This window comes from Pristiophorus japonicus, chromosome 6, assembly GCF_044704955.1.
Source record: "Pristiophorus japonicus isolate sPriJap1 chromosome 6, sPriJap1.hap1, whole genome shotgun sequence".
Taxonomy (NCBI): domain Eukaryota; kingdom Metazoa; phylum Chordata; class Chondrichthyes; family Pristiophoridae; genus Pristiophorus; species Pristiophorus japonicus.
The window spans coordinates 247233750-247261152 of record NC_091982.1 but is presented as its reverse complement, the minus strand read 5'-3'; the positions used below and the strand labels follow the sequence as shown (position 1 = coordinate 247261152).

The 27403-nt window shown below is 51.4% G+C and overlaps 1 protein-coding gene across 1 annotated transcript in view; it reads right to left on the bottom strand.

The window, feature by feature from the left end:
- LOC139266022 (segment polarity protein dishevelled homolog DVL-3) overlaps positions 1 to 27403 on the bottom strand; it is a 205149-nt gene that overhangs the window by 3131 nt on the left and 174615 nt on the right. The window contains exons 9-14 of the mRNA XM_070883789.1: positions 24605 to 24681; positions 22567 to 22634; positions 11593 to 11742; positions 8279 to 8410; positions 6658 to 6825; positions 5315 to 5533 (exon numbers count right to left, since the gene is read on the bottom strand). Of these exons, the coding sequence (XP_070739890.1) occupies positions 5315 to 5533; positions 6658 to 6825; positions 8279 to 8410; positions 11593 to 11742; positions 22567 to 22634; positions 24605 to 24681 (814 nt within the window). The remainder of the gene's footprint in view (positions 1 to 5314; positions 5534 to 6657; positions 6826 to 8278; positions 8411 to 11592; positions 11743 to 22566; positions 22635 to 24604; positions 24682 to 27403) is intronic.

Here is a 27403-nt window from a genome sequence, read left to right as displayed (position 1 = left end):
ATCGCTTCACCATCAGTGGCCGTGCCTTCTGTTGCCTGGGCCCTAAGCTCTGGAACACCCTTCCCAAACCTCTCCTCCTCTCTACCTCTCTTTCCTCTATCAAGATGCTCCTTAAAACCTACCTCTTTGACCAAGCTTTTGGTGATCTGCTGTAATTTCTTCTTATCTGGCTTGGTGTCAAATTTATTTATTTTTTGTCTTATGACACACCTGTAAAACGCCTTGGGACATTTCACTACGTGAAAGGCATTATATAAATACACGTTGTTGTTGTATAAAGAACCCTTCGTATCATTTCCATACTTAATAAAAATAAACAACTTATCAAATGCTAACGAACATGATACAAGGTTACCCAGAACTAAACTAACCTCAGCGAGGCCCATATTGCACACAAATACTGTACCCAGAGAGACGCTTTTGATCATCACATGTGCCCTGGGACATTTTATTATGTTAGAGGTGCTATATAAATACAAGTTGTTGTTGTTGCTCTTGTTGTAGCTTGACCTGGATATAGTGATGACCCAACTACTGTTTGTACCAACTACAACATGGACGACTGCAGGTAACCCCAGGCAGCCGAACACATCTCCAGTGTCCGTATGATCCATTTTTTTGCCTCTTGTCTTTCGTTGTCTGTCTGCAATAATTCAAAGTCACCTCTGGCCCGTAAGAACAGCCTGAACCAGAATATTTTGCAGAGGTGAAGTCCTTGACTTACTTCCTGAATAATGATAGGATACACTTTTACGAGAGGCTCAAATTTCCCATGGATGCAGGTCACACAGCACCGTGCCAGCATCCACTTACTTCGCTGGTTTTTAACCACAGTTCTCAGAAACGTTAAATCTTGAAACCTGAGCTCCCACCCCCGATTTGTGCATAGATGGAAATTATACGCGATTCAAAAAAAAAAATTGCGAGATTTGGACATTCCATTCAGAACCACTGCACATTCTGCGCACCACTGGGCTAGAATTACATAAGAACATAAGAAATAGGAGCAGGAATAGGCCATATGGCCCCTCGAGCCTGCTCCGATCATGGCTGATCTGATCATGGACTTAGGTCCACTTCCCTGCCTGCTCCCCATAACCTCTGATTCCCTTATTGGTTAAGAAAGTATCTATTTCTGTCTTACATTTATTCAATGACCCAGCTTCCACAACTCTCTGAGGCAGTGAATTCCATAGATTTACAACCCTCTAAGAAAATAAATTCCTCCTCATCTCAGTTATAAATGGAGGCCAGACTGAGTAGGTAGGGTGGGCAGGTTTCCGGAAGGGTATTGTTTAACCAGTTGGGTTTTTCCAACAACCCGACAGTTTTCATGGCCATTTCTTTCTGGCGCCAGCCCAGAAATGACCAGATGGTGTCCTTTGAACTCTCAACCTCTGGGTAGCTAGACCAATATCACACAACCGTACCCTGTGTTTCCATGTTCTGCTGCCCTGGAATATCTGAACGTAACGTTTCAGGTTTATTGTCTCTACCCTGTTAAGTATCCAGAGGGTTTGGATTATGAGGAGCAAGTATGTAAATTGAGGATGTTCTCACTGGAAAAGAGAAACTTGAGAGATTTTATGATTGCTGCTGTTAGGATTCTAACCCTAAGCCTCAAAGCCTCCTTGAAAAAGTGCAACATCCCCACCGACTCCTGGGAATCCCTGGCCTAAGACCGCTCAAAGTGGAGGAGAAGCATCCGGGAAGGTGCTGAACACCTCGAGTCTCTTCGCCGGGAGCACGCGGAAGCCAAGCGTAAACAGCGGAAGGAGCGACCGACAACCCAAGCCCCCCCCACCCATCAGTCCCTCCAACCACCGTCTGCCCCACCTGTGACCGAGACTGTCGGTCCCGCATTGGACTCATCAGTCACCTGAGAACTCATAGTGTGGAAGCAAGTCATCCTTGACTCCGAGGGACTGCCTTAGAAGAGAAGAATGGGATTAGATCATATTGGCCATGGTGAACTATGTCCAGAACCTCAGGATACAACCTGTGTCTGAAGGGGAGGTAAATTCAGAATCTGTGGAAATGAGGGCAATTTTACCATAATTAATTTTAACCTAATATTATTATCCATTGAAGTCAGTGGAGAGCAATATTGGGGAGGGGGTGTAAAACCGACGGTCCACTCGATCCCATGGGATTCCTGCTTGCCGAGTTAGGTTAAAATTACCCCCAATATTTCAGTGAGCCCAGTGGTCAATGTACAGAACAGGCTCCCTGGGGAAATGCTGGAAGCAGCACGTGTCGCTTCATTCAAATGCAAATTGGACTTCCAAAAAAATAAGATTTTGGGATAGAGCAATTGGAGACATGATGTGTGGTGAGTGCAGCGAGCTCGGGGGGAACAGGGGACTGTGGACCTGTGGTTCCCCAAGCTCTCCCCCACTGGAGGTTTTCCTCACCTCATGTTTGGGTCTGTTGTAGACTCATTGATAGCGATTGATCGCTGGGATTGGTCAACAACTCCATTATCGTTGTATCAGGCATCCACCAGGACGGGAGAAGGCAAACTGGATGGACTCGGGTCTTCTGATGAATGAGTTACTCGATGACAATGTGAGTGTCAGAGACGGAACAAAGGGTGTTACTGAGCAGCTAAAGGCAGGAGTGCCAAGGTGGGTGAGGGCCAGAGGAGGAGTTATGGAGAGCAGGTGGTGAGGATATTGAGGTTGGAAATAGCCAGGGAGGTGTGGATGGTGAGGGTAACCAGGAAGTGACCCAGAGATAGCATTCCCTCTGATCCTATCTTATTTACCTCTATGAAGTCTCCCCTGTGATGTCGCTCTTTGAGAGCAGAGGACTGCAGCTTATTAAAGCATTCCCCATAGCTGAAGCCCTCCAAGACCAGCAATCAGCTGAATCGCCCTCCTCTAGGCTGTCTCTAAGGCCAATGCCCTAATGTCATGGACACTGAGTGGCATTCATCTTGGAGACTGTGGAGTGTTTTTCTCTCTCAACAGATGCTGCCTGACCCACTGAGATTTCCAGCATTTTCTTTTTTTTAAATTCAGGTTCCAGCATCCGCAGTATTTCGCTGTTGTATTCATCTCAAAGACACGGACTACACAATGAGGCGGTACTAGCATTTAGAGTTAAGCGGCAGACGCCACATGTAAACCCCTCAGAGCCACACTGGATAATGAACAGAAGGTCAAAGAGCCCGAGTACCCCTCATCCTGGACTGTCGTTACACTGTGTTGCGTTATCACTTCTTGCAACGCAGCATAGCATCATTACAACCAACATCACGAAAACAGATTATCTGCTCATGATCACATTACGGTTAGTGGGAGCTTGCTGTGCGCAATTACGGCTGCCGCTGATTGCTGGTCTTGGAGGGCTTCAGCTATGGGGAATGCTTTAATAAGCTGTAGTCCTCTGGTCTCAAAGAGCGACATCACAGGGGATACTTCATAGGGGTAAATAAGATACGTTTCCTACGTTACAACAACGACTACACTTCGAAAGTATTCATCGGCTGCAAAGTGCTTTGGGACATCCTAAGGTCGTGGAAATGCTACATCAATGAAAGTTTTTTTTTTCCTTTACCAGGTTAAACCGTGGTTTGCCAAATCGAGCAATGGGACACTGGTGCGAGAGGTGAAGCTAAAAGCTACACAACCACTGCACAAACACAGCAAGTCCAGATATACTCATTTTTACAATGTTGCTGGAGTCAATTTTCCTGGGGTAAGTGTGCTCCACCACAATTGCAGCGCTGCACTGTCAGACGGACAGTACTCAGGGAGTGCTGCACTGTCGGAGGGGCAGTACTGAGGGAGCGCTGCACAGTCGGAGGGGCAGTACTGAGGGCGCGCTGCACAGTCGGAGGGGCAGTACTGAGGGAGCGCCGCACTGTCGGAGTGGCAGTACTGAGGGAGTGCTGCACTGTCAGGGGGCAGTACTGAGGGAGCGCTGCACTGTCGGAGGGGCAGTACTGAGGGAGTGCCGCACTGTCGGAGGGGCAGTACTGAGGGAGTGCTGCACTGTCGGAGGGGCAGTACTGATTGAGTGCCGCATTGTCGCAGGGGCAGTACTGAGGGAGTGCTGCACAGTCGGAGGGGCAGTACTGAGGGAGTGCTGCACTGTCGGAGGGGCAGTACTGAGGGAGTGCCGCACTGTCGGAGGGGCAGTACTGAGGGAGCAACGCACTGTCGGAGGGGCAGTACTGAGGGAGTGCTGCACTGTCGGAGGGGCAGTACTGAGGGAGTGCCGCACTGTCGCAGGGGCAGTACTGAGGGAGCACTGCACTGTCGCAGGGGCAGTACTGAGGGAGTGCCGCACTGTCAGAGGGGCAGTACTGAGGGAGCGCCGCACTGTCGGAGGGGCAGTACTGAGGGAGCGCTGCACTGTCGTAGGGGCAGTACTGAGGGAGTGCCGCACTGTCAGGGGCAGTACTGAGGGAGCGCCGCACTGTCGGAGTGGCAGTACTGAGGGAGTGCCGCACTGTCGGAGGGGCAGTACTGAGGGAGCGCCGCACTGTCAGAGGGGCAGTACTGAGGGAGCGCCGCACTGTCAGAGGGGCAGTACTGAGGGAGCGCTGCACTGTCGGAGGCGCAGTACTGAGGGAGCGCCGCACTGTCGGAGTGGCAGTACTGAGGGAGTGCTGCACTGTCAGGGGGCAGTTCTGAGGGAGCGCCGCACTGTCGGAGGGGCAGTACTGAGGGAGTGCTGCACTGTCGGAGGGGCAGTACTGAGGGAGTGCTGCACTGTCGGAGGGGCAGTACTGAGGGAGCGCTGCACTGTCGGAGGGGCAGTACTGAGGGAGTGCTGCACTGTCAGAGGGGCAGTTCTGAGGGAGCGCCGCACTGTCGGATGGGCAGTACTGAGGGAGTGCTGCACTGTCGGAGGGGCAGGGGAGTTCTCCCCGGTGTCCTGGGGCCAATATTAATCCCTCTATCAACATAACAAAAAACAGATTATCTGGTCATTATTACATTGCTGTTTGTGGGAGCTTGCTGTGCGCAAATTGGAGTTTCCCCACATTGCAACAGTGACTACACTCCAAAAAGTACTTCATTGGCTGTAAAACGCTTTGTGACGTCCGGTGGTTGTGAAAGGCGTTATAGAAATGCAAGTCTTTCTTTTCACACACAAGGAGGCCATTTGGTCCACTGTGCCTGTGGCAGATCCTATCCAATTTTACTGCATTAAATGCGTTGTATAAATGCTGGTTGTTGTTGCTGTTGAGGTCTGAGCTGATAATGGGGTGACTGGGACCTTGATGAAGCAGCTGAAGTGTGGTGCCCCGAACTGGACAGCTGGCAGTGTGATGGCCCTCATAGTTGCATAGCCCTCTCACCTTCACTGGGTTGGCTGCCGGCGCTCCCCCCGCCGTACGTGAATCCGGCGACGTCGTGGTAGCCCGGCGGGTGTGGGTTGTACGGGTGCTGCGGTGGGTACTGGTACGGGAAGGCAATGGGCCAGGGTGCCGCCCCTGGGTGGGGGAGGGGTGCCAAAGTGTCCTGATCCGAGGCGCCGCTCGATCCATCGTGGTCGTTCAGGGTTAGATTAGCCATGTCTGCGGGACAGAGAGGATCACAGGCCGTTAATTCCGTCAATATCAGTGAAAGCACCGTCGGCAGGCACCACAATGTGTGTACACAGAGCCGCTCAGTGTGTGTGTACAGGCAGCTCAGTGTGTGTGTACACAGGCCGCTCAGTGTGTGTGTACACAGGCCGCTCAGTGTGTGTGTACACAGGCCGCTCAGTGTGTGTGTACAGGCAGCTCAGTGTGTGTGTACACAGGCCGCTCAGTGTGTGTGTACACAGGGCCGCTCAGTGTGTGTGTACAGGCAGCTCAGTGTGTGTGTACAGGCAGCTCAGTGTGTGTGTACACAGGCCGCTCAGTGTGTGTGTACACAGAGCCGCTCAGTGTGTGTGTACAGGCAGCTCAGTGTGTGTGTACACAGGCCGCTCAGTGTGTGTGTACACAGGGCCGCTCAGTGTGTGTGTACAGGCCGCTCAGTGTGTGTGTACAGGCAGCTCAGTGTGTGTGTACACAGGCCGCTCAGTGTGTGTGTACACAGAGCCGCTCAGTGTGTGTGTACAGGCAGCTCAGTGTGTGTGTACACAGGCCGCTCAGTGTGTGTGTACACAGGCCGCTCAGTGTGTGTGTACAGGCAGCTCAGTGTGTGTGTACACAGGCCGCTCAGTGTGTGTGTACACAGGGCCGCTCAGTGTGTGTACTCAGGCCGCTCAGTGTGTGTACACAGGGCAGCTCAGTGTGTGTGTATACAGTGACGCTCAGTGTGTGTGTACATGGGCAGCTCATTGTGTGTGTACACAGGGCCACTCAGTGTGTGTGTACACAGGCCGCTCAGTGTGTGTATACACAGGGCCGCTCAGTATGTGTGTACACAGGGCAGCTCAGTGTGTGCACACAGGGCAGCTCAGTATGTGTGTACAAGGGGCCACTCACAGTGCGTGTACACAGGGCCACTCAGTGTGTGTACACAGGGCCGCTCAGTGTGTGTACACAGGCAGCTCACTCTGTGTATACAGCACTGCCCTTTGTACCAGCTCGCTCTGTGTATACAGCACTGCCCTTTGTACCAGTTCGCTCAGTGCCGGGTCTGGGCTACAGCAGAGGGAGGATGAGGCTCAAGACGCCGCCACACCCCAAAGACAGAGTTAGCAACTCACTGCCACAGAGGTCCCCGAAGATGTAGTAACACTGCTCCGAGAAGGTGATTTTGTTGACTGTGTGCCGGATGTAACCGGCTTTGAGGAGATTGCTGGCGTATTTTCGGGCCTCGCGCCGGTCTGGAAAACCTTCGACGTGATTGTAAAGCCAGTCAACGACGTCAGAACCTGGTGAAACAACAGAGTCACAGAAGGAGGCCATTCGGCCCGTCGTGCCTGTGCCGGCTCTCTGAAAGAGCGATCCAATTGGTCCCACTCCCCTGCTCTTTCCCCACAGCCCTGAAAATTCCTTTCGAAATGTTTATCCAATTCCCTTTTGAAAGTTACTATTGAATCTGCTCCCACCAACCTTTCAGGCAGCGGGTTCCAGATCACAACAATTCGCTGTTAATTAATTCATTGACGTGTTAATTAAAAAAGAAACTGTATTGTTTAATGGGACACATCATAGGCTGGGGAGAACAAAAAGCATTGCATAACACAAAGGGGCTTTTTAAAAACTAAAATGTTAGTTTCAGATTGTTCGCCCCCCCAAAGTTACTGACCCTTTTCTGGGGTATAATTCCATTGGCTCCGGTTGCCCCACCAAAGCTTTGAAGCTTCATAAACGCTGGACCAGGAGGAGGTCATTCAGCCCCTCGAGACTGTTCCGCCATTCAATTAGATCACGGCTGATCTGTATCTTAACTCCATCTATCCGCCTTGGTTCTGTAACCCTTAATACCCTTCCCCAATAAATGTCTCGAGATCTCAGTGCTGACATTTTCTATTGCCCCTCAACCTGAACAGCTTTTTTGGGGGAGAGAGTTCCAGATTCCCACTGCCCTTTACTTAGAAACATAGAAAATAGGTGCAGGAATAGACCATTCGGCCCTTCTAGCCTGCACCGCCATTCAATGAGTTCATGGCTGAACATGCAATTTCAGTACCCCATTCCTGCTTTCTCGCCATACCCCTTGATCCCCCTAGTAGTAAGGACTTCATCCAACTCCTTTTTGAATATATTTAGTGAATTGGCCTCAACAACTTTCTGTGGTAGAGAATTCCACAGGTTCACCACTCTCTGGGTGAAGAAGTTTCTCCTCATCTCGGTCCTAAATGGCTTACCCCTTATCCTTAGACTGTGACCTCGGGTTCTGGACTTCCCCAACATTGGGAACATTCTTCCTGCATCTAACCTGTCTAAACCCGTCAGAATTTTGTGTGAAGAAGTGCTTCCTGACATCACCCCTGAACGGCCTGGCTCTAATTTTAAGGTGATGCCTCTTGTTCTGGACTTCCCCCACCAGAGGAAATAGTTTCTCTCCATCTATCCTGTCAAATCCTTTGATCATCTTAAACACCGCGATTAGAACGTTGCTTAATATTCTATACTCGAGGGAATACAAGCCGAGTCTGTGCAACCTGTCCACACAATTTAGCCCTGTTAGCCCCTGTATTCCAGTGCTACTTGTTGGGGGGACAGTGATTGAGGTGATGATTGGGGAGTTGGGGGCGATGAGCTAAAATGGGCCTATCTCCCTCTTCCGTATTAACTTCTTGATCACTTATCGAGGGTATTGTTTGCAGAACTGGTGATAATCCGACCAGCAGGCTCGCTCCCCGGGGGGGTCCCACGTACCTATGAAAGCGTTGGGGATCGTTATTTTAAGCCACATTCGGTCGCGGACCTCCAGGCCCGATTCCGGTGATGCCATGGCCTTGACGATGGTGACTATGTCACTGTGGATCGATAAATGAAAATCGTCGAACCCTAGAAAAGAACAGAAATAGATCCTGCTTCAAGTAGGCAAAGGCGCAGAGCAGTGCAGTGCCGGTGGGGTGGGGGGTGGGGGAGGAGTGTGTGTAGGGTGTGGGGAGGGTGTGTGGGTGTGTGTGTGTGGGGGGGATTGGTGATGTGTGGAGGGGGGGGGGCGGATGTGGGGGAGGGGCGGGGATGTGGCAGTGGGTGGGGAGAGGGTGTAGTGGTGTGTGGAGGGGGGTGTAGAGGGTGTGCGTAGGGGTGTGGGTGTGGAACGTGTTTGAGGGTGTGAGGAGGGTGTGTGGGGAGGGGGTGGGGGGATGGGGAGGGGGTGTCTGGAGACAGGGTGGGGGTAGGAGGGTGTGTAGGGAGGATGTGTGGAGGGGGGGGGAGGAGGAGGGGTGGGGGGTGTATGGAGCGGGGGTAGGGGCTGGTGGAGGGGTGTAGGAGGAGGGGCTGGTGGGGGTGTGTGAAGGGTGTGTGAGGATGGGTTGGGGAAGGTGTGTGGGGAGGATGTGTGGAGGGGGGAGGAGGAGGGGTGGGGGGGTGTGGGGAGGGGGTGGGTGTCGGGAGGGGATGGGGGTGGCGGGGGGGGGGTTGGGGAGGGGGTGTCTGGAGACAGGGTGGGGGTAGGAGGGTGTGTAGGGAGGATGTGTGGAGGGGGGGGGGAGGAGGAGGGGTGGGGGGTGTATGGAGCGGGGGTAGGGGCTGGTGGAGGGGTGTAGGAGGAGGGGCTGGTGGGGGTGTGTGAAGGGTGTGTGAGGATGGGTTGGGGAAGGTGTGTGGGGAGGATGTGTGGAGGGGGGAGGAGGGGTGGGGGGGTGTGGGGAGGGGGTGTGAGGATGGGTTGGGGAAGGTGTGTGGGGAGGATGTGTGGAGGGGGGAGGAGGGGTGGGGGGGTGTGGGGAGGGGGTGTGAGGATGGGTTGGGGAAGGTGTGTGGGGAGGATGTGTGGAGGGGGGAGGAGGAGGGGTGGGGGGGTGTGGGGAGGGGGTGGGTGTCGGGAGGGGATGGGGGTGGCGGGGGGGGGGTTGGGGAGGGGGTGTGCGTGGAGAACAGGCCATCTTCAAGTGGACTAATTTAGTCCATTTATAGAAGAATTTCAGCACACCACAGCACAATTAAGGATTCTAATTTTGGCTCACTTGAACTGCTACTATTTAACTTCACTAACCCGACATTATAATATTTGGCTCATAGTTGAGAGGCACTTGATGCATTCCTAACTGTTTCTTCTAGCTTTTTATTCCAGATTTATTCAATTAACTGAATTTAAATTCCATTGACTTGAAGCCGTTTCTCTGGATCACTAGTCTTGCTATGGAGCCAGCTGTAACAGTGGCAATGTGGGGGATTATTTGAGGTGCAAGGAGAATGCTGCTAAATGAAGAACGGATAGTGTAAAGGTAACGAACCCTGGCTCACTCCAATCCATTGTGACAAGCAACATTCCTGGCCACGCCATCCCCCGGACCTCAAATAAGCTCCCACATCTCCATCGCTAACACTGCTTCCAACCACTTGGGGCTCATCTTTGCTGCCAAACACTTCCTTCCCTCTCCACAACTTGTCAGACTTTTTAAAACTCAAAACCATCAGTATGTTGGGAGGTTCTGTTAACACCTGCCACGTTGCTGGGACAGGATACAGGAGCTATTTTGCTGACAGGTCAGAACATAGGATCAGGAGGAGGCCATTCAGCCCTTTGAGCCTGGTCCGCCATTCAATCAGGTCACGTCTGATCTGTACCTTAACTCCATCTGCCTGTCTTGGTTTTGCAACCCTTAGTCCCTTTACCTCACAAAAACCTATCAATCTCAGGTTTGGTATTTTCAATAGCCCCCCACCCCCCCACCCCCGCTGGCCCAGCCTCAACAGGTTTTTGGGGACAGAATTCCAGATCTCCACCGCCCTTTCTTGTCTCATTTCTCACTGTCAGCCTCTCTGCCTCTATTGCCGTATTTGTCTCTCTTATTTGATCAGTACAGGAATGGTCAGCGCTTCCGTTCACTTTCCATTCTTTTTCCTTGATGCAAATACCCCGTCTTTTCCTCCCTGCATCTTCTCCGTGTAGAAATCAAGACTTGTTGCCCCCCACCTCCAACTCTGCCACGCCCAGGAACTCAACACCGTTGAACTCCTCGTCTTCCTCCGTCTTCCCTTCCTTCCACAGTTTCTCGGCTGAAGTTTGGGGGTCAACTGATCCTGGCTTCATAATTTACCTCACCATGGGCCGGATTTTCGGTCTTCTGCCGTCCCCGTTAGCGCCCCGGAGGTGCGGGGATGACGGCGGGAATGGTTTCCGGGCGGGCGGCCAGCTCCCAGCGCCCCGCCGGGAAAGTAGTTGCTGGTTTTGCCGGGGGCGCGGTGCAGCACCGCCCGGGAGCGACGTCGGTTTCGACCGCGCTTCGGTTTTGAAATTTGACGCTGGGCCTCTAGCGTCCCCTAGTGGGTCAGCGCCGTCCCGGCGGCGGTGAGCGCAGTCAGGAATGAATGAGGGAAGTGTGATTGTTTGGTTCAGTTTTATTTTTGCGATTTATCCTAATGTGGGGTGGGGCAAGGTATTGGGAATGTTTTTTGAGCCGATTTGTTTTTCTTCCAGCGAGCCTCTCTCAGGGCGCTCCGAGGCCAGGTCTCTAGTTCGGGATTTTCAGTCGCTCAGCCGGCCTGGCGCCCTCAGAGCAGTGTGGAACGCCTCCCTTAGCGCTCCGCCCCACACGCAGAACCCAGCTGATGAATTAAACCATTTCCTGGCACAGACTTTACTGCCCCAAATTGACCGGATCCGAAAATGCAGCCCCTTACGTTTTACTCTGCCCGATCTCGGTGGTGCCTCACTCTAAACTCCGTGACCCTTCTTCACCATGGTGTCTCAGTCAAACGCCCGATGCACCGAATCGGTAAACTCTATTCCCTTACTTTGCGCTGTGGTGTGCTTTCCCTATCTGGGGCGGGGGGGGGGCAAAGTATCAGTCGAATGGCGAGATGTTACCGGGTAGAATTCTCTTTGTGTTTCCGGTGTTACAAGCACTGCACCCTCCTGGGGACACACACACACAACACACAACACATGTGAAACAAGGTAGAAATGGCACGATAGAGGCACAAAACGGAGAGAGAAGCAGCTGGGTGATTGGGAGGCCATGCGGTGTAACGCCAGGCGTAGCCAATGGTCACGTGCGGGTGGAACTTACGTTCGGTTTCTGGGATGGAGCTGGTGATGGAGGAGCTGGTGGAAGTAATGGTGCTCATGGAGGGGCTCATACCATATGGCTGATAGACTCCCGTCATGGCTGCTGTGTGCGACACCCACGCCGCTGGGTCGATGGGCCGAATGGGCTCACCTGGGGGAAGAGTGGAAACAAGGACACGTTAGTAACAATCCCGTGACAGCCGCTGCATGGAATCTGAGGTCTGACTAGGATTTTAAATGGCTCTAGGTGAATCATCTAGTGCGCTTGTGTGTGTGTGCGAGTGTATGTGTGTGTGTGCGAGTGTATGTGTGTGTGTGCGAGTGTATGTGTGTGTGCAAGTGTATGTGTGTGCGTGAGTGTATATGTGTGTGTGCGAGTGTATATGTGTGTGTGCGAGTGTATGTGTGTGTGCGAGTGTATGTGTGTGTGTGCGAGTGTATGTGTGTGTGTGCGAGTGTATGTGCAAGTGTATGTGTGTGCGCGAGTGTATATGTGTGTGTGCGAGTGTATGTGTGTGTGTGCGAGTGTATGTGTGTGTGCGCAAGTGTATGTGTGTGTGCGAGTGTATATGTGTGTGTGCGAGTGTATGTGTGTGTGCGAGTGTATATATGTGTGTGCGAGTGAGTGTATATGTGTGTGTGCGAGTGAGTGTATATGTGTGTGTGCGAGTGTATATGTGAGTGTGTCCAGGTAGTATAATACACAACCGCTCATCATAAGACAGCCCTTCATCCCAGGAATCAATCTGGTGAGCCTTTGTTGACTGCCTCCATGGCAAGTAAATCCTTCCTTAGATAAGGAGACCAACACTGTGACAGTACTCCAGGTGTGGTCTCACTAAGGCCCTGTACAATTGTCAAGAATTCCTTACTCTTATACTCCAACCCCCATGCAATGAAGGACAGCAGGCCATTTGCCTTCCTTATTGCCTGCTGTACTTGCATGCTAGCTTTCTGTATTTCTTCAGGTCAGCCATGATCGTATTGAATGGCGGAGCAGGCTTGAGGGTCCAAATGGCCCAATCCTACTCTTATTTCTTATGTTCTTGTGGCATGAGGACACCCAAATCTCTCTGAATACTGACATTTAAAAGTTTTTCACCAGGTAAAAGATATTCAGTTTCTCTATTCTTCCTACTAAAGTGAATAACCTCACATTTCCCTACATTATACTCCATCTGCCACCTTACTGCCCACTCACTTGGCCTATCTATATCGCTTTGCAGACTCTTTGTGTTCTCCTCACAGCTTACTGTCCCACCTAGCTTTGTATCAGCAGCAAACTTGGATACAGTACATTCGGTCCCTTCATCTAGGTCATTAATATAGATTGTAAATAGCTGAGGCCCCAGCACTGATCCTTGCGGAACCCCACTAGTTACAGCCTGCCAACCCGATAAAGACCATTTATCCCTACTCTCTGTTTTCTGTCTGTTAACCAATCCTCTATCCATGCTAATACATTACCTCCAATCCCATGAGCCTTTATCTTGTGTAATAACCTTTTATGTGACACCTTATCGAATGCGTTTTAGAAATCCAAATATACTACAAACACTGGTTCCCCTTTATCTACCCTGCTAGTTACATCATCTCCCTTTCATAAAACCATGTTGACACTGTCTAATCATGTTATGATTTTCTAAGTGCCCTGATACCACTTCCTTAACAATGCATTCCAGTATAGCCCCGGCAATTGATGTCAGGCTAACTGGCCTGTAGTTTCCTGTTTTCTCTCTCCCTCCTTTCTTGAATAGCGGTGTTACATTTGCTACCTTCCAATCTGTTGAGACCATTCTCGAATCTAGGGAATTTTGGAAGATCAAAACCAATGCATCCACTATCTCTGCAGCCACCTCTTTTAGAACCCTAGGATGTAGGCCATCAGGTCCAGGGGATTTGTTGGCTTTAGTCCCATTAGTTTCTCTAGTACTTTTTCCTCTACTTATATTAATTACATTAATTTCATTAGATTCTTGGTTCCCCACCATTTTAGGTATGCTTTTTGTGTTTTCTACTGTGAAGACAGTTACAAAATATTTGTTTAACCTTACTGCATTTCCTTTTTCCCAAAATAATTTCTCCTGTCTCAGCCTCTAAGGACCAACGTTTACTTCTGCTACTCTCTTCCTTTTTACATTCTTGTAGAAGCACTTACAATCTGTTTTTATATTTCTTGCTAGTTTTCTCTCATTCTATTTTTTCCCATTTAATCAATTTTTTTGGTCACCCTTTGCTGGTTCCTGAAACTCTCCCGATCCTCAGGCTTACTACTATTCTTCACAACATTACAAACTCCTTTCAATCTAATGCTTTCCATAACTTCTTTAGTTAGCCACGGATGGATCACTTTTCCTGTGGCGTTTTTGTTTCTCAATGGGAATGTATTTTTGTTGAGAATTATGAAATATTTCTTTAAATGCTAGCCACTGCTTATCTATATCATGGCCCGCCCCGACCTGTGTGAGCACCCCACCGCTGGTTGGGGCTATAAATAGAGCTGGAGCACTGGGCCCTGGAACACCGTGGGTGAAGGTGCGGCGAATGAGGGTACGGGGCCCAGAAGAGCCGAGGGCCCAGGGGCAGCACGGACCTGCCCACACTGCGATATGTGCGCGCACTAGGTCCGTGCAACAGAGCAGGTCTCCAGTCGTCCTGGTTAACCCTTGCCACTGGATAAAGGCCTAGCTCTGTCAAGCCCGTGTGGTGGCTGATGTGCAACGGTCACCAAACATTAAAAAAATCCACGCACAGGCATCTTCCATCCCTTCAATTGGAGTTCAGGACTGGAACATCGGGTCCTTCATTGAAACATTGTGGAAGCAAGTCATCCTCATTCGAGGGACCGCCTATGATGATGATGATGATGTGTGCGCGAGTGTATGTGTGTGTGCGCGAGCGTATATGTGTGTGCGCGAATCTTATGTGTGCATGCGCAAATGTACATTTGTGCACGTGAGTGTGTGTGCGCGAGTTTATATGTGTGGGTGCACGTGTATGTGTGTGTGTGCAAGTGTATATGTGTGTGTGTGTGGCGAGTGTAGATGTGTGTGTGCAAGTTTGTATGTGTGTGCGCAAATATATATGTGTGTGCGTGTGCAGGTTTATGTGTGTGTCGCGGTTATAAATAGAGCTGGAGCACCAGGCCTTGGAACATCGTGGGTGAAGGTGTGGCGAATGAGGGTATAGGGCCCAGAAGAGGCGAGGGCCCAGGGGCAGCACGGGCCAGCCCACACTGCGATGTGTGCGCACCAAGTCCGTGCAGCAGAGCAGGTCTCCAGTCATCCTCATTCAGCCTTTGCCACTGGATTAAGGCCGAGCTCTGTCAAGCCCATGTGTTGGCTGATGTGCAACGGTCACCACACGTTAAAAAACATCCACACCCAGGCATCTTCCACCCCTTCAATTGGAGTTCAGGACTGGAATATCGGGTACTTCATTGAAACATCTGTGAACTCGTGGAAGCAAGTCATCCTCATTCGAGGGACCGCCTAAGATGATTATGTGTGTGTGCAAGTGTATATGTGCGTGTGCGAGTGTATCTGTGCGTGTGTATGTGTGTGTGCAAGTGTATATGTGCGTGTGCGAGTGTATCTGTGCGTGTGTATGTGTGTGTGCGAGTGAATATGTGTGTGTGAGTGTGTGTGTGTGTGTGTGTGTGTGTGTGTATGTGTGTGTGTGTGTGTGTGTGCGCGAGTGCAAATGTGTGTGTGCATGCGAGTAATTCATCTTCCTCACTCAATGAATTCACGTAGATTAACCAACTTAATATTGGGAAATGAAGCTATTAACTTCCAATAATGAGCCAGGCTGGGTTTTTGTTGGTCATTAAGATGAAGCACAAACCGGAAACAGCTTTTAGCAAAAGTTACCATGTGTGCAGGAAGAGGCCTCGGTGGAGGGTATCAGTGGGGACTCAGTCCCCAAACAGCACGCGGGAGGCCCGAACAGACCTGAATCTTATGGAGGAGGAGACAGCAAATGATACCTCGGATTCTGGTAAATTAATTAACAACGTCACTCGCTGGAATTGAATATCAAGCTGCAGACTAACGGGATATACACAGCAGGGTCATCTTACAGAGTGCGCTGTGACCCAGGCAGTCTTCATTCTCCTAGTAAACAGTGGAACCTCGGCCCCAACATCCACTGTCTCAATTATACTCAAGGACTTTCATAGGAGTCGGGGCTTAGAACTCCCCTGCCCCTCCAACAGTGCTGCGCTCCCTCAGTACTGCCCCTCCGACAGTGCAACGCTCCCTCAGTACTGCCCCTCTGACAGTGCAGCGCTCCCTCAGTACTGCCCCTCTGACAGTGCGGCGCTCCCTCAGTACTGCCCCCCAACAGTGCGGCGCTCCCTCAGTACTGCCCCCCAACAGTGCGGCGCTCCCTCAGTACTGCCTCTCTGACAGTGCAGTGCTCCCTCAGTACTGCCCCTCCAACAGTGCGGCACTCCCTCAGTACTACCTCTCTGACAGTGCAGTGCTCCCTCAGTACTGCCCCTCCGACAGTGCGGCGCTCCCTCAGTACTGCCCCTCCGACAGTGCAGTGCTCCCTCAGTACTGCCCCTCCGACAGTGCAGCGCTCCCTCAGTACTGCCCCTCCAACAGTGCTGCGCTCCCTCAGTACTGCCCGTTCGACAGTGCAACGCTCCCTCAGTACTGCCCGTCCGACAGTGCAACGCTCCCTCAGTACTGCCCCTCCAACAGTGCAGCGCTCCCTCAGTACTGCCCCTCTGACAGTGCGGCGCTCCCTCAGTACTGCCCCCCAACAGTGCGGCGCTCCCTCAGTACTGCCCCTCTGACAGTGCAGTGCTCCCTTAGTACTATACTGGGAGTATCAGCCTGGATTTTGTGCTTAAGTCGCATTATGGCTGACATTCACAGGTCTGTCATATTAGAATCCCAAAAAATTGTTGGAACAGAGATCAGCCTCTGATCCAATGGCCCAAGGAAGTACTGGCCCTTCGCGATGCCCAGAACAAAGCCACCAGCTCATGATTAGTATTCGGCTCTTGAACGGGTCAGAAGAATGAACTATTAATGGCCTGAGGGGGGACGGACCACGCAGGCCGAGTTTGGAGGAAGAGGCAGAGACAGAAGTTGCCTGAGACAGACAACCAACATCCAAAGGGAACAACATGCACGGAACATCACCAGGGACAAGGACACTGGCTTAACCATCCATTCCCTCCACCCCCGGCGCACCGTGGCTGCAGTGTGTACCATCTACAAGATGCACTGCAGCAACTCGCCAAGGCTTCTTCTGCAGCACCACCCAAACCCGCGACCTCTACCACCTAAAAGGACAAGGGCAGCAGGCGCATGGGAACACCACAAACTCCAAAGCTCACCCCCCAAGTCACACACCATCCTGACTTAGAAATATATCGGCCGTTCCTTCATCGTCACTGGGTCAAAATCCTGGAACTCCCTCCCTAACCACTGTGGGAGCACCTTCACCACACGGACTGCAGCGGTTCAAGAAGGCGGCTCACCACCACCTTCTCAAGGGCAATTAGGGACAGGCAATCATTACCAACCTTGCCAGTGACGCCCACACCCCGAGAATGAATAAAATAATAAAACACTGCTTATGTGTTACAGCACATCATCATCATTATCATCATTATAGGCAGTCCCTCGAACGAGGATGACTTGCTTCCACGAGAGTTCACAGATGTTTCAATGAAGGACCCGATGTTCCAGTCCTGAACTCCAGTTGAGGGGGTGGAAGATGCCTGTGCGTGAGTTTTTTTAACGTGTGGTGACCGTTGCACACCAGCCACCACACGGGCTCGACAGAGCTAGGCCTTTATCCAGTGGCAAGGATTAACCAGGATGACTGGAGACCTGCTCTGCTGCATGGACCGAGTGCACACACACACATCGCAGTGTGGGCTGGTCCGTGCTGCCCCTGGGCCCTCGGCTCTTCTGGGCCCAGTGCCCTCATTCACCGCGCCTTCACCCACGATGTTCCAGGGCCCGGCGCTCCAGCTCTATTTATAGCCCCGACCTGCGGTGGTGTTCTCTCAGGTCGGGGCGGCCCATCATGTTTGTGTTACAGCTCACAGTATAACTATATGCCGTCCTGCAGATCAAGTTAGCCTGTAGGTAAGTCGCATGCAGCGAGTGATGTGGTCCATATTAATTTACCACAATCTGAGATGCCAGTTGCTTAGGTCTTATCCTCTTCAGAACTCTCTGGGACACCCTTCTTGTTGCCACAGATGGTATTTTGGGAGGTCCTGCTGCTCTTTCCCGCATTGTTCCCCCATCCGTCCACCTTTCCTTAGCTTTGCCAGGACAAAGCTGGACTCTCGCTAACTTCTCCATGGGTGGGGCCAACGTACAATTTCAGGATTGCACTTCCCATTCCATGACCAGCATTCCAGGGGCCCTCCCCTGGGCCACCTCACAGAGGGCGTGGAGGGGGAAGGGGGGGGGGCGGGGGTGAAGGCTTCAAATTAGAGGTACCATGTAATAATGTACAAAAGGTGATTCATACGCCTCACGTCACCTGCCCCACACCTTCACCTGTCCCCACACCTTCACTCATTCACCTGCTCCACACCTTCACCTGTCCCCACACCTTCACTCATTCACCTGTTCCACACCTTCACTCATTCACCTGTCCCCACACCTTCACCCAGTCACCTGCCCCACACCTTCACCCAGTCACCTGCCCCATACCTTCACTCATTCACCTGCCCCACACCTTCACTCATTCACCTGCCCCATACCTTCACTCATTCACCTGCCCCACACCTTCACTCATTCACCTGCCCCACACCTTCACCTGTTCCCACACCTTCACTCATTCACCTGTTCCACACCTTCACTCATTCACCTGTCCCCACACCTTCACCCAGTCACCTGCCCCACACCTTCACCCAGTCACCTGCCCCATACCTTCACTCATTCACCTGCCCCACACCTTCACTCATTCACCTGCCCCACACCTTCACTCATTCACCTGCCCCACACCTTCACTCATTCACCTGCCCCACACCTTCACCCAGTCACCTGCCCCACACCTTCACCCAGTCACCTGCCCCACACCTTCACTCATTCACCTGCCCCACACCTTCACTCATTCACCTGCCCCACACCTTCACTCATTCACCTGCCCCACACCTTCACTCATTCACCTGTTCCACACCTTCACTCATTCACCTGCCCCACACCTTCACTCATTCACCTGCCCCACACCTTCACTCATTCACCTGTTCCACACCTTCACTCATTCACCTGCCCCACACCTTCACTCATTCACCTGCCCCACACCTTCACCTGTTCGACACCTTCACTCATTCACCTGTTCCACACCTTCACTCATTCACCTGCCCCACACCTTCACTCATTCACCTGCCCCACACCTTCACCTGTCCCCACACCTTCACTCATTCACCTGCCCCACACCTTCACTCATTCACCTGTTCCACACCTTCACTCATTCACCTGCCCCACACCTTCACCTGTCCCCACACCTTCACTCATTCACCTGCCCCACACCTTCACTCATTCACCTGTTCCACACCTTCACCTGTCCCCACACCTTCACTCATTCACCTGTTCCACACCTTCACTCATTCACCTGCCCCACACCATCACCTGTTCGACACCTTCACTCATTCACCTGCCCCACACCTTCACTCATTCACCTGCCCCACACCTTCACCTGTCCCCACACCTTCACTCATTCACCTATTCCACACCTTCACTCATTCACCTGTTCCACACCTTCACTCATTCACCTGCCCCACACCTTCACTCATTCACCTGCCCCACACCTTCACTCATTCACCTGCCCCACACCTTCACTCATTCACCTGCCCCACACCTTCACTCATTCACCTGCCCCACACCTTCACCTGCCCCACACCTTCACCCAGTCACCTGTCCCATACCTTCACTCATTCACCTGTCCCACACCCTCACCCAGTCACCTGTCCCATACCTTCACCGAGTCACCTGTCGCACACCCTCCCCACATTATCCGTCCCACACTCTCACCCAGTCACCTGTCCCACACTTTCACCACTGCAAGAGACAAGAGGAGAGGGTTGAAACCCAGCTCCGACCGGGGCACAAAGCAGGTGCGAGAGCAGCGACCGACCCAGACTTCAACGGGAAGTAAATCAGGTGGTGCCTGCTCCTGACCGCTGTACAGTGACCCCTTGTTAGAGAGTCAGAGTGTGGGTGAGTGGAAGAGATACTGAACACTTCAGGTGAAGATGGGATTAGACCATGCTGTGAGGATCTCCATGGTTAATGCAGCATAGCCACAAATGGACCTGCAGTAGACCATTATACTGATAGTTCTGCATTGCTGCCAAGTGATTTCCGATGCACCGACATTGCACAATCACAGTAGCAGTTGCTGAGTTAGCTGCAGCTGTTACGGTTCCTCAAATGGTTATATGTGGAGATGGATATTTGAAAGAAAGAAAAGAAAGACTTGCATTTATATAGCGCCTTTCATGACTACCGGTCATTCCAAAGCGCTTTACAGCCAATGAAGTACTTTTTGAAGTGTAGTCACTGCTTTAATGTAGGAAACACGCAAGACAATTTGCACACAGCAAGCTCCCACAGCAACGTGATAATGATCAAATAATCCGTTTTTGTGATGTTGATTAAGGGATAAATATTGACCAGGATCCCGGGAATAACTCCGCCTACTGTTCTTCAAGATAGTGCCATGGGATCTATTATGTCCACCTGACATCTCATCCGAAAGGTGGCACCTCAGACAGTGCAGCATTCCCTCTGCACTGCATTGGGAGTGCCAGCCTCGATCTTTGTACTCAAGTCTGTGGAGTGAGCCTGGAACCCACAACCTTCTGACTCAGAGGGGAGAGTGAGTGCCACGCACTGAGCCACATGTGGCACTGAGCATATAGGTACCATGGCATCTGGGTTCTGTACAATCCTAGGGGACTGGCATTAACCCGCACTGCCGCTGAACAGACGGACACCATACAATCAACTCCTGATAATCCAAAGTGTTTTTTTTTTTGGTGCCCTACAATTTAAATTAAGCAATTTGGAGTTGAGAGTTGGCATTGCTCATCCCAATTACTCATTGTGGCACTGTGGCAAGGCTGGCACTTACTGCCCATCTCGCATGTTCTGAGAAAGTTCTGGAGGGTCTTCTTCTTCAACCAGCTTCTTGTAGCAGTTTGATACAACGGAGTCTCTCGCCAGGCCACGTCAGTGGGCAGGTAAGAGTCAACCACATTGGTGTGGGACTGGAGTCACAAATAGGCCAGACTGACGTTCCGTTGGTCCTGCGCGGTGCTCTGGGGGTCACGCGCGACGCTCTGGGGGTCACGCGCGACGCTCTGGGGGTCACGCACGACGCTCTGGGGGTCACGCACGACGCTCTGGGGGTCCTGCGCAGTGCTCTGGGGGTCCTGCGCAGTGCTCTGGGGGTCACGCGCGACGCTCTGGGGGTCACGCGTGGTGCTCCGGGGGTCCCGCACGACGCTCCAGGGGTCCTACGCGGCGCTCCGGGGTCCCGCGTGGTGCTCTGGGGTTCCCGCGTGGCGCTCCGGGGGTCCCGCGCGGCGCTCCGGGGGTCCCGCGCGGCGCTCCAGGGGTCCCGCGTGGCGCTCCAGGGGTCCCGCGCAGTGCTCTGGAGTTCCCGCGCGGTGCTCTGGGGTTCTTGCGGGGCCGCGCAGTGCACCAGGGGTTCCGCGCATCCGGTGAGCCGGCATTTAAATTGATAAAACGCTCACGCGCAGACTTTTAAAGGGGCTGCGTGGTTCAAAAATAAACGACAGGGACGATTGGGCCAGACCGGGCGAGGCTGGCAGTCTTCCTGCCCTAAATGGCAATAGTGAACCAGCTGGGTTGTTACAACATTCTGACAGCTTTACTTTCTGTACCAGCTTTTTATTTCCAATTTTAAAAAAACTGAATTGTGAGGGGGGGGGGGAAAGAAAGTCATGCATCTATTCAGCACCTTTCACGATCTCAGCACGCCCCAAAGCTCGTTACAGTTATTGAAGTGCAGTCACCTTTGCAATGGCGGAGACAGCGCAGACACTTTGCACATAGGTGGGTTTTGGTGGGATTTGGTCACACGTTCTCTGGATCATTAGTCCGGTAACAGAAACATTACACTACCGTACCCCTGCATTCCTGCGTCAAAAATTTCTGGGGGCATTTTAAAAGATTAATAGTCGATGCCCTGTGGCTTGGCACATGGGGAGTTAAGACCGAGGGGTTAGAGGCAAAGACCAAGGGAGGGTCGGACCAGGGCATACAGATATAATGAAGCCTGCCATTTTAGAGTTGAATATTCTGTCATTATTTTTCCATTATAAGTTCCTATGTCAATATTTATAAAGGGAAACCACCTCCATAAACTAGACATATAAAATTCTGACGGGACTGGACAGGTTAGATGCAGGAAGAATGTTCCCGATGTTGGGGAAGTCCAGAACCAGGGGACACAATCTAAGGATAAGGGGCAGGCTATTTCGGACTGAGATGAGGAGAAACTTCTTCACTCAGAGAGTTGTTAACCTGTGGAATTCCCTACCGCAGAGAGTCGTTGATGCCAGTTCATTGGATATATTCAAGAGGGAGTTAGGTATGGCCCTTACGGCTAAAGGGATCAAGGGGTATGGAGAGAAAGCAGGAAAGGGATACTGAGGGAATGATCAGCCATGATCTTATTGAATGGTGGTGCAGGCTCGAAGGGCCGAATGGCCTACTCCTGCACCTATTTTCTATGTTTCTATGCTGCAGCACCAGCCACTGATGGGAGGGTGTAATTACAGCGTGACAAGTTTACATAGCAAGTTACAGGACATATCCTGGAAGAATGTTGACAAAAAGTGCCCGCAGGCATGAGATTTTTCATCAATTCATACAGATATTTGACCCCATTCCTTTTCTCGTTAGCTTCTTTCAAGCTCCTTATCCTTCTTCGAGACCAATGCACCGCTGTGGAAGCTACTTACTTCTGGGAAGCGTAAAACAGGCGCGAGGAGTTGGGTCCCAGCATTTGGCAACGGTCAGCGTGATGGGCCTTGAGGAAACAGCACAAGAGAACTTAGAACTTCCGCACACCAAGTTAATAAAACCCGAGTCGAGACTCTGGAAACGAAACAGTTAAACGAAGCAACAGGATTTCAGCAAGACGTTCCCCTTTCAACAACCTCCCTGAAAACCGACACGTGTGGTGGGACTGGGCTGCTTTAACAACAACAACAACAACTTATATTTATACAGCGCCTTTAACATAGTAAAGCATCCCACAGCGCTTCACAAGAGCGTTATAAAACAAAATTTGACACCGAGCCACATAAGGAGATATTGGGACAGGTGACGTCAAAGAGGTAAGTTTTAATGAGGGTCTTTAAGGAGAAAAGAGAGTTAGAGAGGTTTCAGGAGGGAGTTCCAGAGCTTAGGGCCCAGGCAGCTGAAGGCACGGCCGCCGATGGTGGAGTGATAAAAATCGGGGATGTTCAAGAGGCCAGAATCTGGAGGAGCGCAGACATCTCAAGGGGTTGTGGGTCTGGAGGAGATTGTGGAGATAGGGAGGGGCGAGGCCTTGGAGGGATTTGAAAATAAGGATGAGAATTTTGAAATCGAGGCGTTGCTTAACTGGGAGCCAATGTAGGTCAGTGAGCACAGGTTTGTGTGTCAGACTCCAGCTCACTCCTACCCACACTCTCGGACTGCTCATTATCGGTTATTTCCCAACAAAAGTATTCGAACCCAAAGAAAAGAAAGAAATTCCATTTATATAGCGCCTTTCACAACCTCAGAATGCCCCAAAGCGCTTTATAGCCAATGAAGTCCTTTTGAAGCGTAGTCGCTGTTGTGATTTAGGAAAAGCGGCAGCCAGTTTGCGCACAGCAAGCTCCCACAAACAGCAATGAGATCACGAGCAGAGAATCTATTTTAGGGATGTTGGTTGAGGGAAAATTATTGGCCAGGACACTGGGGATAACTCCCTGCTCTTCTTCAAAATTGTGCCATGGGATCTTGTACGTCCACCTGAGAGGGCAGACGGGGCCTCGGTTTAATGTCTCATCTCACCTCCGACATTGCAGCACTTCCTCAGTACTGCCCCTTTTTTAAGTGCAGCGCTCCCTCAGTGCTGCCCCTGAACAGTGCAGCACTCCCTCAGTACTGCTCCTCCGACAGTGTAGCACTCCCTCAGTACTGCCCCTCAACAGTGCAGCACTCCCTCAGTACTGTCCCTCAACAGTGCAGCACTCCCTCAGTACTGCCCCTCCGACAGTGCAGCACTCCCTCAGTACTGCCCTCTGACAGTGCAGCGCTCCTCCGTACTGCCCCTCCAATAGTGCAGCGCTCCCACAGTACTGCACCTCCGACAGTGCAGTGCTTCCTCCGTACTGCCCCTCTGACAGTGTAGCGCTCCCTCCGTACTGCCCTCCGACAGTGCAGCGCTCCCTCAGTACTGCCCCTCCGACAGTGCGGCGCTCCCTCAGTACTGCCCTCCGACAGTGCGGCGCTCCCTCAGCACTGCCCCTCCGACAGTGTGACGCTCCCTCAGTACTGCCCCTGCAACAGTGTGGCACATCCTCAGTAATGCCCCTCCGACAGTGCGGTGCTCCCTCAGTACTGCCTCTCTGACAGTGCAGCACATCTTCAGTACTGCCCCTCCGACAGTGCAGCGCTCTCTCAGTACTTCCTCTCCGACAGTGCAGCACTCCCTCAGTAGTGCCCCTCCGACAGTGCGGCGCTCACTCAGCACTGCCCCTCCGACAGTGCAGCATTCCCTCAGTACTGCCCCTCCGACAGTACGGTGCTCCCTTAGTACTGCCCCTCCGACAGTGCAGCACTCCCTCAGTACTGCCCCTCCGACAGTGCGGCGCTCACTCAGCACTGCACTTGGAGTGTCAGCCAGGATTTGGTGCTCAAGTCCCTGGAGTGGGTCTCCAGCCCACGAACCGAGGCAAGAGTGCGGCCCACTGAGCTCAGGCCTTGATCAGGCTTGTGGCAGCAGGTGAGGAGTTGCTCTCTTACCCGGGTTTATGGACAATTTCTCTCAGAACTCGCACCGCGTCATCATTGCTCATGTTCTCGAAGTTTATGTCGTTCACCTGCGATGAAGGAAAAGACCGTTATTCACCGTAGGAACGAAGCAAGTCACTCTTGGAGGGCACCACAGCCAAGCTGAACCCAACGTTGACGTGTGCAATTGCCAGCAAGGATCACGAGATGCTGATCAGCAGCAGGAACGCTGGCTGATTCTGCCAGGCTCAGGGATGCCTAGGCCTTGCGGGACCCCAACTGCATCCCCAGCTCAAGTAGAAGGGAAGATTTGCATTTATATAGCGTCTTTCGTGACCACCGGACGTCACAAAGCACCTTACAGCCAATTAAGTACTTTGGGAATGTAGTCACTGTTGTCATGTAGGGAACGCAGATCAGCTAACTCCACACAGACCAGAGAACATGAGAGCACAATAAACAGGAGCAGGATTTGGCCCTCTGGCCCCTCGAGCCTGCTCTGCCATTCAATAAGATCATGGCAGATCTTCGACGTCAACTCCACTTTCCCTCCCGATCCCCATATCCCCTGATTCCCCTCGAGTCCAAAAATCTATCGATCTCAGCCTTCTATAGACTTGTGAAGAGAAAAGGATTAGTGAAAACAAACGTAGGTCCCTTGCAGTCAGATTCAGGTGAATTTATAATGGGGAACAAAGGAATGGCAGACCAGTTGAACAAATACTTTGGTTCTGTTTTCACAAAGGAAGACACAAATAACCTTCCGGAAATACTAGGGGACAGAGGGTCTAGTGAGAAGGAGGAACTGAGGGATATCCATATAAAGCGGGAAATTGATGGGATTGAAGGCCGATAAATCCCCGGGGCCTGAAAATCTGCATCCCAGAGTACTTAAGGAAGTGGCCGTAGAAATAGTGGATGCATTGGTGATCATTTTTCAACAGTCTATCGACTCTGGATCAGTTCCTATGGACTGGAGGGTAGCTAATGTAACACCACTGTTTAAAAAAGGAGGGAGAGAGAAAACGGGTAATTATAGACCGGTTAGCCTGACATCAGTAGTGGGGAAAATGTTGGAATCAATTATTAAAGATGAAATAGCAGCACATTTGGAAAGCAGTGACAGGATCAGTTCAAGTCAGCATGGATTTATGAAAGGGAAATCATGCTTGACAAATCTTCTGGAATTTTTTGAGGATGTAACTAGTAGAGTGGACAAGGGAGAACCAGTGGCTGTGGTGTATTTGGACTTTCAAAAGGCTTTTGACAAGGTACCACACAAGAGATTGGTGTGCAAAATTAAAGCACATGGTATTGGGGGTAATGTACTGACGTGGGATAGATCAGATAGAGGCTGAGAGGTTGTTTCCACTGGTCGGGGAGACTAGAACTAGGGGGCACAGCCTCAAAATACGGGGAAGCCAATTTAAAACCGAGTTGAGAAGGAATTTCTTCTCCCAGAGGGTTGTAAATCTGTGGAATTCTCTGCCCAAGGAAGCAGTTGAGGCTAGCTCATTGAATGTATTCAAGTCACAGATAGATAGATTTTTAACCAATAAGGGAATTAAGGGTTACGGGGAGCGGGCAGGTAAGTGGAGCTGAGTACACGGCCAGATCAGCCATGATCTTATTGAATGGCGGAGCAGGCTCGAGGGGCTAGATGTTCTTATGTTCTTATATGGATAGAGAACTGGTTGGCAGACAGGAAGCAGAGAGTCGAGATAAACGGGTCCTTTTCAGAATGGCAGGCAGTGACTAGTGGAGTGCCGCAGGGCTCAGTGCTGGGACCCCAGCTCTTTACAATATACATTAATGATTTAGATGAAGGAATTGAGCGTATTATCTCCAAGTTTGCAGATGACACTAAACTGGGTGGTGGTGTGAGCTGTGAGGAGGACGCTAAAAGGCTGCAGGGTGACTTGGACAGGTTAGGTGAGTGGGCCTATGCATGGCAGATGCAGTATAATGTGGATAAATGTGAGGTTATCCACTTTAGGGACAAAAACACAAAGGCAGAATATTATCTGAATGGCGGCAGATTAGGAAAGGGGGAGGTACAACGAGACCTGGGTGTCATGGTTCATCAGTCATTGATTGTTGGCATGCAGGTACAGCAGGCGGTGAAGAAGGCAAATGGTATGTTGGTCTTCATAGCTAGGGGATTTGAGTATAGGAGCAGGGAGGTCTTACTGCAGTTGTACAGGGCCTTAGTGAGGCCTCACCTGGAATATTGTGTTCAGTTTTGGTCTCCTAATCTGAGGAAGGACGTTCTTACTATTGAGGGAGTGCAGTGAAGGTTCACCTGACTGATTCCCGGGATGGCGGGACTGACATATAAGGAGAGACTGGATCAACTGGGCCTTTATACACTGGAGTTTAGAAGGATGAGAGGGGATCTCACAGAAACTTATAAGATTCTGACGGGACTGGACAGGTTAGATGCGGGAAGAATGTTCCCGATGTTGGGGAAGTCCAGATCCAGGGGACACAGTCTAAGGATAAGGGGTAGGCCATTTAGGACTGAGATGAGGAGAAACTTCTTCATTCAGAGAGTTGTTAACCTGTGGAATTCTCTACCGCAGAGAGTCGTTGATGCCAGTTCATTGGATATATTCAAGAGGGAGTTAGATATGGCCCTTACGGCTAAAGGGATCAAGGGGTATGGAGAGAAAGCAGGAAAGGGGTACTGAGGGAATGATCAGCCATGATCTTATTGAATGATGGTGCAGGCTCGAATGGCCTACTCCTGCACCTATTTTCTATGTTTCTATGTTTCAACGATTCAGCATCCACAGCCCGCTGGGGTAGAGA